Source organism: Scyliorhinus torazame, chromosome 1 (genome assembly GCF_047496885.1).
Source record: "Scyliorhinus torazame isolate Kashiwa2021f chromosome 1, sScyTor2.1, whole genome shotgun sequence".
In the NCBI taxonomy this organism is placed as follows: domain Eukaryota; kingdom Metazoa; phylum Chordata; class Chondrichthyes; order Carcharhiniformes; family Scyliorhinidae; genus Scyliorhinus; species Scyliorhinus torazame.
This window is the reverse complement of record NC_092707.1, coordinates 37,734,562-37,746,672: the sequence shown is the minus strand read 5'-3', so window position 1 is coordinate 37,746,672 and position 12,111 is coordinate 37,734,562. Positions and strand designations below refer to the sequence as shown.

The following is a 12,111-nucleotide window of genomic DNA, read 5'->3' as shown; positions in this document are numbered from 1 at the left end:
AAAACCGCAATACATAATGTAATTCAAGGTATTTAAATTCTGAGAAATTGAAACCAGTTAATGTTTAGAGCAATCTTTGTTCACTGAAGAAATGTAAATACAGGCTTAATGCATTGTGCCAGTTCACCTGCTTATTGTGGCTAGTCTTTGCAAGTATTATATTTCATCATGCTCCTTTATCAGGTTCCCTTGCAACTTGTCCCAGGACCTGACTCCAGCACTCAGTATTGGCTACTGGAGAATGCGGGAGCAACTGTAGTTTAATTCATCCCAGTGATGCATCACTTTTCGGATCAGGAACCTGGAGCAGAGGAGGGGCTTTAAATACTGAAGTTCTGCACTACTAAACAATTTTAATTATTTATTTAACATGTAAAATTGAGATATTTTGAACTCAGACAGAATTGAGAAAAAATTATATTTCAAAATTCTGGCTGATTTATTGTATTAATTTGAATAATCTGGTGTTAGTGATCTTAATCACCTGGCTATGAATTGGAGGTAGAGTGCTTCCCTCAAGGGATTGTATGGAATCATGACTAAGCTGCTGCTTTGATACACATGCGATGGTAAATGGAATGATGGTGAAAAATGAAAGTAATTTACCCTTATTTCTAGCTGGAAAAGATTAAACATATTACATTGAATTGATTGTTATTTTATTTTGAAAAATTAAAAAACATTTTTTTTATTTTTATCTCATTATCTCACATACAAGCAAAAGACAAAAACAAGCGTTCATCTTGCTTCAGCACAGCATAGATTCTTATAGTACAATGGGAGACAATTCAGTCCATTATACTTATGCCAGTTTTTAAAAGGAGCTATCCAATTAGTGTCATTTCCGTGCTCTTTCACCATGGCCCAACATTTGTTTTTCCTTTTCAAGCATGTATCCATTTCACTCTTGAAAGTCAATATTGAATCTGCTTCTACTGTTCTTTCAAGATCATAAATAACAACATGCTGCATTGAAAAATACCTCATCTCCTTTCTTGTTGTTTTGGCAATTTTCTAAACTCTGTCCCCCTTGGTTACCAGTCCTCCCATAAGTGGAAGTAGAAAGTTTCTCCTTAGTTACTCTATAATATCCCTTCATAATTTTGATCACCTCATTTAAATCTCCATTTAGCCTTCTGTACTCTTAATTGACCAATTGTCTTGTCTCTTCACATAATTGTTGTCTCCAATATCTGGTAAACTCTGAAACTTCTGCACCCTCTCCAAGGTTTTAGATGTCTTTCCTAAACTGTGGTGCCCAAAATGAACCCAATATTCCAACAATGGCCTGATTAGTGATTTATAAAGTTTTAGAATAATTTTGGTCCTTCTGCACTCTATCCTTAATTTATAACAATTATGTTTTATAACTTGTCCTGCCACCATCAAAGATTTGTATCCGTTAATCCCAAGGGCTCTCTGTTCGTGCCCCCTTTTAAAATTAGGACATTTAGATTCTTCCTTTTAAAATTCCTAATTGGATATTCCTCTACATTAAATTCCATCTACCACATGTCTGTCCATTTGAATAGTCTATGTAAATTATCTTAAAGTCTGCTATCGTCCACCTCACTGCAATCCCTTTCCTCAGTTATACTCAGATGATCATATTCACTTGGCACAGAAATCAAACAGGCCAGAGTGAAATGCTTAATATTCACTTGAATAAGATCTGCCGTTAATTTAGTTCTCCAGGAGCCAACAAATAGATCTCACAATTCAGGAAGAAGGAGCGTCAAGTTAGTGCAGAGGTGAAAGTAAGCAGGGCACAAGTAGTTGAGACATTGGAATCACACACATTGGAAATACTGTAATCATTTTAGGCCTATACTCTCGAGTTTAGAAGAATGAGGGGAGATCAAATTGAGGTCTACATGATGATAAAAGGTATGGATAAAGTAGACATGGAGCGGATGCTTCCTCTTGTGGGGCAATCTAGAATGAGAGGTCATAGTCTTAGGTTAAGAGGTAGCAAATTTAAATAGGGTTTAGGAGAAACTACTTTTCCCAAGGGGTTGTGAATCTGTGGAATTCACTACCCCAGAATGCGGTGGATGCTGGGACAGTGAGTACATTTAAGGAGGAGTTAGACAGATTTTTAATTGGTAATGGGTTGAAGGGTTATGGAGAATGGGCAGGATGGTGGAATTAAGGCCAGGATGAAATCAGCCATGATCGAATGGCGGAGCAGACTCAACGGGCCTAATTCTGCTCCTATATCTTATGAACTTATAAGGATCAGGCTATTTCAACTTGAGAAGTATCACAACCAAGCAAAATAATGTCCCTGCGTGACACACAGATGCCAACATTTTACAGAAAGAGTCACCAGGGAGTAATCACTCTTGCTGACCTTCCCCTCCGTAACCCAGGGTAGAGGTTCACTGACACCCCCACATACTGCCAATATGACTAATTTAACACAATGCAAAACGGGTTCAAATCAGCTGGTGGAATTTAAATGAAATTAATAAAACCTGGAATTGAAAGCTAGCCTCTGTAATGATAACAATTTGTAGTTCATGATCACATATGTAGTTTGCTGGTCAGACCACTGTAGTAATTTTGGTCTCCACACATGGTGTATATTGTAGTGACCTTGGAAAAGATTCAGAGAAAAACTGAAAGAATAATTCCTGGCCTAAAGGATCTCAGCCACTTAGCAAGGTTTAAGGAACTTGGTCTATTTACTATTGAGCAAGGTAGTAGGAAAACTGAAAGAAATTTGTAAAAATAATGAAAGGATTGGATGGTGTGTCTATTGAGAGATCATTCCAATTTAATGGAATGGAGAGGACACAAGTTTAAACCATGCAAGAGTGGAAATTTCATAGATTTCATAGAATTTATAGTGCAGAAGGAGGCCATTCAGCCCATCGAGTCTGCACCAGCTCTTGGAAAGAGCACCCTACCCAAGATCCACATCTCCACCCTATCCCCATAACCCAGTAACCCCACCCAACACTAAGGGCAATTTTGGACACAAAGGGCAATTTAGAATGGCCAATCCACCTAACCTGCACATCTTTGGACTGTGGGAGGAAACCGGAGCACCCGGAGAAAACCCATGCACACATGGGGAGGATGTGCAGACTCCGCACAGACAGTGACCCAAGCCGGAATCGAACCTGGGACCTTGGAGCTGTGAAGCAATTGTGCTATCCACAATGCTACCGTGCTGCCCCTGGATAAGCTGGATGTTAAGGGGTTCTTCTTTTCCCAGAGTGTTGAGTCTGTGGAATACATTGCTAGCTGCTGTGGTGGGTACTGGCTGTCTTTTCATCTTCAAGGGAATGTGAGACTGATTCTTAACTGCAGGCAGAGATTGCAGAATTTTGAAGTGTCTTTATGGATAGCATTCGGTCCATGTGATCAACTAAACTAATTTTAATCACCCAAGAGGGTTGGAGAGGGGTTTTCCAGAGTTCTTTTTCTCTTATTGGCACTGTTTTCAGCAAAGCGTTTGATAAGGTTCCCCACGGTAGGCTATTGCAAAGAAATACGGAGGCTGGGGATTGAGGGTGATTTAGAGATGTGGATCAGAAATTGGCTAGCTGAAAGAAGACAGAGGGTGGTGGTTGATGGGAAATGTTCAGAATGGAGTACAGTCACAAGTGGAGTACCACAAGGATCTGTTCTGGGGCCGTTGCTGTTTGTCATTTTTATCAATGACCTAAAGGAAGGCGCAGAAGGGTGGGTGAGTAAATTTGCAGACGATACTAAAGTCGGTGGGGTTGTCGATAGTGTGGAAGGATGTAGCAGGTTACAGAGGGATATAGATAAGCTGCAGAGCTGGGCTGAGAGGTGGCAAATGGAGTTTAATGTAGAGAAGTGTGAGGTGATTCACTTTGGAAGGAATAACAGGAATGCGGAATATTTGGCTAATGGTAAAGTTCTTGAAAGTGTGGATGAGCAGAGGGATCTAGGTGTCCATGTACATAGATCCCTGAAAGTTGCCACCCAGGTTGATAGGATTGTGAAGAAGGCCTATGGAGTGTTGGCCTTTATTGGTAGAGGAATTGAGCCCCGGAGTCGGGAGGTCATGTTGCAGCTGTACAGAACTCTGGTACGGCCGCATTTGGAGTATTGCGTACAGTTCTGGTCACCGCATTATAGGAAGGACGTGGAGGCTTTGGAGCGGGTGCAGAGGAGATTTACCAGGATGTTGCCTGGTATGGAGGGAAAATCTTATGAGGAAAGGCTGATGGACTTGAGGTTGTTTTCGTTGGAGAGAAGAAGGTTAAGAGGAGACTTAATAGAGGCATACAAAATGATCAGGGGGTTGGATAGGGTGGACAGTGAGAGCCTTCTCCCGCGGATGGATATGGCTGGCACGAGGGGACATAACTTTAAACTGAGGGGTAATAGATATAGGACAGAGGTCAGAGGTAGGTTCTTTACGCAAAGAGTAGTGAGGCCGTGGAATGCCCTACCTGCTACAGTAGTGAACTCGCCAACATTGAGGGCATTTAAAAGTTTATTGGATAAACATATGGATGATAATGGCATAGTGTAGGTTAGATGGCTTTTGTTTCGGTGCAACATCGTGGGCCAAAGGGCCTGTACTGCGCTGTATTGTTCTATGTTCTATGTTTTTTGGGGGACTTTTTGCTTTTCCCAGCCGATTAAATGGTTGTGGGGAGGGGGATTAGGAAATGTCTCGTTAAGACGGTTGTGCCATCATTTTCTTTTTAAATTTAGAGTACCCAATTCCTTTTTTACCCAATTAAGGGGCAATTTTAGCTTGGCCAATTCATCTACCCGGCACATCTTTTTGGGTTGTGGGGGTGAGACAAACACAGACACGGGAAGGACGGTTGTGCCATCATGAGTTGCAGGGCAGGCTTGATGGATCAACTGCTCTTTTCCTTCCTGTCAATTCTGCATTACATAGACCAAGAGCCCAAAGCATCCCATTCTTCAGACACTACCATTTTGACGACTGGACAACAGCAAACATTGCAGCATGGAGAGTTTTTAGACATTTTAAAATTATGTGTATTTTACTTTAAAAATTGCAGTGTCATTGTTCACTCCTCTATCTTACACACCTGATAAGCTATCTTAAGTAATCATAGATCATAGAGTTTACAGTGCAGAAGAAGGCCATTCGGCCCACTGTGTCTACACCGGACCCTGAAAGAGCACCCTATCCAAGCCCAATTACCCAATTATCTTATAATTGGTTCAGATATCAGTTCCCCATCAAGATTAGAGTGTTAAAATTGGGTGATTATCATATTTACTACTGAACTTTGATGATGGTGTCAGCATTGTTTCAGGGCTGCATCAGTTTGACTTATCTGTCAATGAGATGGACAGTGAAGATGTGTTCTAAGTACTAAAATGGATGTTAGTATCATCGTCTATCTAAAGAGTCTTATAGTGTTAACAATTTTCACCCCATCAGCGAAACCAAGAAAGTTCAGGGAGATCCTCTATTTTATTTAAATCCCCAAGACCCATTCAATTTTTTGTATACCTTATCTGCATCCCACTTCAAGATGGATAACATAATATGAAAATCAACAATGTTTGCAATTTTCTGGTTGAATTGCTCTCAGTTCTTGTTCTGAAGCTCCATGCTCATTGACTGCTGGCATAATTCTTTCTTTAATAACCTATGTAGTAAAAAAAGGTTTTATGAGTATGTGTGTGTGTGCTTCATAACCATGCCCTAAGCAGTAAATTCAAATAGAACAATGGCACATTGTACCATGAAAAGTCTGTATTAATCTGTGAGGTTATAATGTCTAAATCTTTGTAAGTAGTTTCAAAACTTTTCAAATTTAAATTACATTTCATGGAATTGCTCCTACGTACACTTGAAGACTGTAAAGGGAGATGACTGTATGGATATTATTGTTCCATTTTATGCCATGGAACCAATAGTTAGAAACAGCATGAAAGCAGACATTTTGTGCAGATTTAGCCTGTAACATCATGAGATTCTGCTCCAGTGACGTTATGAATATGGAAAGTGGAATCAAGATTGCCCATGAGTCTGGTAATTATAGCTCCATTCAAAAAAATTTTTTTTTTAAATTTCCCAATTAAGGGGTAATTTTAGCACGGCCAATTCACCTACACTGCACATCTTTTTGGGTTTGTGGGGATGAGACCCATGTAGACACGGGGAGAAATAGCTCCATTTAATCTAAGTTTGAAAATTGAAAACTCTCAAACATTATGCTTACCTAAAAAGCAAAAGGAGTAGTCCGCATGAAGATAAAAGCAACAACTCAATCCAAATTATTTGAGAAGGTAACTAAAGCGTGCAGAAGGGAAGGGAACAAAATAGGTGACATTTTTCCTCACAGAAATGGGCAGACATCTACACAACCTATGAGACTGGTTTCCTGCAAACCTTTTTCCTGCCATTCATCCCTTTCAGGGAAAGCAATTGCAGAAGGCTTGCCTGCAGGATCTTTTTGTGTGACAAACTATTAACTTTGTTTATTTTCCAGACAGGTGAGCAACATTGGTGTTTGTCATCTACATGGATCTGGCAGTTGACATTTATTTGTTTATCTATCTAGACAGGGATGATTAATCCTTCTCTGAATTTGCATTACCGGGAAACAAAGCGTATTATAAACATTGACCAACCAGTTTGTTTTCAGCCAATAATAACCAAGTTGAAGTGAACACCCGTTGGCCAGTTTCTGAAATTCCAGAAAATAATATTATATGAAAATATATATATATATTTATTTTAAAAATGGGATAGATCTCTGATTCATCACAGAAGATACTTGTCATAATATTACTAAAATTGCTGATGACAATGGGTCAGATGAGGGATGGCATTTAAATGTATCTGAACCAATTAAGTGGATGTGGAAGAAATAACAGATTTTGATGTAGATAATTGTAAGTAATTTGTTTTAAAACAATTATACGGCAAATTTGTAAAGAAAGGGATCTAGATTTGGCTACTGACTATTCCTTGAAAGTAAACACTGGGGTATGAAGCAGTTGTTGATGACCTGATAGTTCAATGCATCAAAAAAATATCACTACAATTTAAAATAAGTTGTGACATATTTGTAACTTTGCATGTAAACTGATCACCATACTTTAAAAAGGACATTCATATATTTATTGGGCTTCAAGCAGAATGATCATCCAGGATTTCAAATTATGAGTGGGGTTTCATAGATCTATACTGATTTTTGTTGGGAGAAAAATAAGTGTTTAAGTAACAAAAAGCACAAATAATCTGGATATAAGTAGGCTAGGCTAGCAAACACGTATAAAACAAACATATGATCAAGAGAATGAGATTTTTTACTTCTTCAGATATCTGGAACACATCCTCAGAAGGTTGCATTTGTTAACTTGGGTAAATGGCGGGAAGCAAGAGGGTAAAGAAAGGGAGCGATTGTTGAAAGAACTTCTGAGGGTGGACAGGCAATATGCAGAGGCACCGGAGGAGGGACTGTACAGGGAAAGACAAAGGTTACATGTGGAATTTGACCTGCTGACCACGGGTAAGGCAGAGGCACAGTGGAGGAGGGCACAGGGTGTACAGTATGAGTATGGAGAGAAGGCGAGTCGGCTACTGGCCCACCAATTGAGGAAGAGGGGAGCAGCGAGGGAGATAGGTGGGGTGAGAGATGAGGAGGGAGAGATGGAACGGGGAGCGGAGAGAGTGAACGGGGTGTTCAAGGCATTCTATGAGAGGTTATATAAGGCTCAGCCCTCGGAAGGGAAGGAGGGAATGATGTGTTTCCTGGATCGGCTGGAATTCCCGAAGGTGGAGGAGCAGGAGAGAGCGGGACTGGAAGCACAGATTGAGATGGAGGAGGTGGTAAAGGGGATTGGGAGCATGCAGGCGGGGGAGGCCCCGGGACCGGACGGATTCCCGGTGGAATTTTATAGGAAATATATGGACCTACTGGCCCCGCTTTTGACGAGAACCTTTAATGAGGCCAGGGAAAGGGGGAAGTTGCCCCCGACTATGTCGGAGGCGACGATATCGCTCCTTTTGAAGAAGGAAAAAGACCCGCTGCAGTGTGGGTCCTATAGGCCCATTTCCCTTTTAAACGTAGATGCTAAGCTCCTGGCCAAGGTGATGGCGACGAGGATAGAGGACTGTGTCCCGGGGGTGGTCCATGAGGATCAAACTGGGTTCGTTAAGGGGAGACAGCTGAACACGAACATACGGAGGCTGCTAGGGGTGATGATGATGCCCCCACCAGAGGGGGAGGCGGAGATAGTGGTGGCGATGGACGCCGAGAAAGCATTCGACAGAGTGGAGTGGGACTACCTATGGGAAGTGTTGAAGAGATTTGGTTTTGGAGAGGGGTTTATTGGATGGGTACAGCTGCTATATAGGGCCCCGGTGGCAAGTGTGGTCACGAACAGGCAGAGGTCTGACTACTTCCGTCTTTATAGAGGGACGAGGCAGGGGTGTCCCCTGTCTCCGTTACTGTTTGCATTGGCGATTGAGCCCCTGGCCATAGCACTGAGGGGCTCCAGGAAGTGGAGGGGAGTACTCAGGGGAGGAGAAGAACACCGGGTATCATTGTATGCAGATGATTTATTGCTGTATGTTGCGGACCCAGTAGAGGGGATGCCTGAGATAATGCAGACACTCAGGGAGTTTGCGGAATTTTCAGGGTACAAATTGAATATGGGGAAGAGTGAGTTGTTTGTGGTGCATCCGGGGGAGCAAAGCAGGGGAATAGATGATTTACCGCTGAGGAAGGTAACAAGAGATTTCCGGTACTTAGGGATTCAGATAGCCAGGAGTTGGGGAACCTTACATAGGCTTAATTTAACACGATTGGTGGAACAGATGGAGGAGGATTTTAAGAGATGGGACATGGCGCCCCTGTCACTGGCGGGTAGGGTGCAGGCGGTCAAAATGGTAGTCCTCCCGAGATTCCTTTTTGTGTTTCAGTGCCTCCCGGTGATGGTCACGAAGGCTTTTTTCAAGAAAATCGAGAAAAGTGTCATGAGTTTTTGTGTGGGCTGGGAAGACCCCGAGAGTGAGGAGGGGGTTCTTGCAGGGTAGCAGGGATAGGGGGGGACTGGCACTACCGAGCCTAAGTGAATACTACTGGGCCGCCAATATCTCAATGGTGTGTAAGTGGATGGGAGAAGGGGAGGGAGCGGCGTGGAAGAGATTGGAGATGGCGTCCTGTAAAGGAACCAGCCTACAAGCACTGGCGACGGCGCCGTTGCCGTTCTCCCCGAGGAAATACACCACAAGTCCAGTGGTGGTGGCAACACTGAAAATCTGGGGGCAGTGGAGACGGCATAGGGGAAGGACGGGAGCGGTCCTTCTTATCGGTGCGGTCCCCGATAAAAAATAATCATAGGTTTGTCCCGGGGAGAATAGATGGGGGATTTGGAGCATGGCAGAGAGCTGGGATTGTGCAACTGAGAGATCTGTTCGTAGACGGGACGTTTGCGAGTCTGGGAGCGCTGATGGAAAAATATGGGTTGCCCCAAGGGAATGCATTTCGGTACATGCAACTGAGGGCTTTTGCGAGGCAACAGGTGAGGGAATTCCCGCAGCTCCCGACGCAGGAGATTCAAGATAGAGTGATCTCAGGGACATGGGTGGGGGATGGTAGGGTGTCAGATATATACAAGGAAATGAGAGATGAGGGGGAGAACATGGTGGATGTGCTGAAGGGAAAATGGGAAGAAGAGCTGGGGGAAGAGATTGAGGAGGGGCTGTGGGCTGAGCCCTACGTAGGGTAAACTCGTCGTCCTCGTGCGCCAGGCTAAGCCTGATACAATTCAAGGTCTTGCACAGGGCGCATATGACTGGAGCAAGGCTTAGTAAATTTTTCGGGGTAGAGGATAGGTGTGGGAGATGTTCGAGAAGCCCAGCAAACCACACCCACATGTTTTGGTCATGCCCGGCACTGCAGGGGTTCTCGGTGGCAAAGGTGCTTTCGAAGGTGGTGGGGGTCCGGGTCGAGCCAGGCTGGGGGTTGGCTATATTTGGGGTTGCAGAAGAGCCGGGAGTGCAGGAGGCGAGAGAGTCTGATGTTTTGGCCTTTGTGTCCCTAGTAGCCCGGCGAAGGATATTGCTTATGTGGAAGGAAGCCAAACCCCCTGGCGTGGAGACCTGGATAAATGACATGGCAAGGTTTATAAAACTAGAACGGATAAAGTTTGCGCTAAGGGGTTCGGCTCAAGGGTTCACCAGGTGGTGGCAACCGTTCATTGACTACCTCGCAGAACGATAAAGGAAATGGGAAGGTAACAGCAGCAACCCGGGGGGGGGGGGGGGGGGGGGGGCTCGGGTGGGTCCTCAGGGGTGGTTTTGGTATAGATATTTGTACTTGGTTATGTATATTGGATTGTTTGATTTTATTATCTGGAGAGTTATTATTTTTGTTATGGCAGTTGCCATTTAGTTTATATATTATTTATTTACTTGTTAAAATGGTCACTGTTATTTATATTGTTTTATTGTTGGAAAAAGGGAAAACCTTTGTATTGTTTTGTTTGGCCGAAAAATTGAATAAAATATATATTTTTTTTAAACTTGGGTAAATGGCTAGTTAACAATGGAATTGATGATTAGGAGATGAGATACACAGAAATAATCAAATAAATACACTGTAGAACACAATAGTTTGAGTGCTGCTGGGACCTATGGAAAACAACCATCCTAGGTGGCAACACCATGATCTCTATATGTGGTATAGAGATTTATTCAGCATTATCTGCTTTTTATTTTTGGTACCAAGGTTTATTTGATTACTTATGAGAGATGGAGATGTTTTGCAGAACTTTCTCTAGGTGATTGAATGGGGTTGTGTACAATCTACGGTAGGGATTTTCAAAGCAGGAATAATTCAATGACCTTTTATAATTTGCTGCTTTTTCATCTTTTCACCATTATAATATCTGGCCATTTGTTTTATTTCCGCTGATACGTCCCAATGCCATGCACCTTCATTAACAAAGACCACTACCAGTCTTGCAATGTAAACAGCTGTACATTATGAGTAACCTGGAGATCACTTTCTGATATTCCTTTTCTCCCAGAGCAAATCATCTGGCGTTCTTTGCACTTTCCTCTGAAGCCTGGCCAAGATCTCTTTCTCTGCCACCTGGGTATTTATCGTCACTTGGTATACCTTATTGTGTCGTGGATTGGGAGAAAATAGCTCAATTCTACCTCCACGTAGTCTAGATTGGCATAAGCACTGTACTGCAGGAATGCTGCATGGTTGGAGATGCCTTCTTCCAATTACAAAGTGAAACTGAAACCACATCTGCTAGTTCAGGTAAACATAAAAACTCTTGAAGACATAATGTGATATATCATGTCTTCAGGACATCCCAAAATACTTTACAGCCAATTAATTAATCTTGACGTACAGTTATTATTGTTAAGTATATGCAGCAGCCAATTTATGCACAGCAAGCTCCATTTATCAACAAATCAATGAATAACTGGACAGTCTACCTGTTGGTTGTGGGAAGAATATTGACCAACACAACAGAAAGGTTTTCTGTTTTTTTTCAACTATGTCATGGGATCTTTTATGTTCACCCAATTGATGGAGATTTAAATTTTCAGCTGAAAAGGTTCTATCTCTGTGTGACAACTCATTGGTAAATCAAAGCGCTATACCATTGAGGCCACCAAAATATTGCCAGTTCTAAGCTGCACTCCGTTATGGGACAAAATGCGTTCCATCCAGAAGCCCACCTCCTGATCACAGCAGCTATGGAGAGGTCCGCTGCTAAGTCCTGGGATGAGAAAGCTACAAACAATCTCAGTGAATTTCACCAGAAAATGTCCCTGAGTCTGATTAGTCGAATTTTCACCTCTTCAAACTTCTTTCCGCTATAGACTTCATTCTTGTTCATGAAGGTCAGCAAAATCCAGTCACACAGGAATGAACCCTAAGATCAGAAAGAACAAATTAATTACACAAAAACATTTCATGCACACCCTGATTTTAACATGCTGTGGTCGTTTACAGAGGACAATAACTGGCAATTTAAAAAAATTATTTTTATTCATTTGCAGGATATGGGCATCGCTGGTCAGGCCAGCATTTATTGCCCATCTCTAGTTGCCCTTCAGAAGGTGGTGGTGAGTTGTCTTCTTGAACCGCTGCAGTCCTT

The 12,111-nt window shown here is 42.5% G+C and overlaps 1 protein-coding gene across 2 annotated transcripts in view; it reads right to left on the bottom strand.

The window, feature by feature from the left end:
- Positions 1-642: 642 nt before the first annotated feature.
- The window catches only part of p2rx2 (purinergic receptor P2X, ligand-gated ion channel, 2), a 167,924-nt gene continuing 156,455 nt past the window's right edge, over positions 643-12,111 (bottom strand). For both annotated transcript variants that reach the window (XM_072487117.1, XM_072487197.1), the window contains exons 11-12: positions 11,809-11,886; positions 643-5,621 (exon numbers count right to left, since the gene is read on the bottom strand). In XM_072487117.1, the coding sequence (XP_072343218.1) occupies positions 5,526-5,621; positions 11,809-11,886 (174 nt within the window). In that variant the 3' untranslated portion in view covers positions 643-5,525. The remainder of the gene's footprint in view (positions 5,622-11,808; positions 11,887-12,111) is intronic.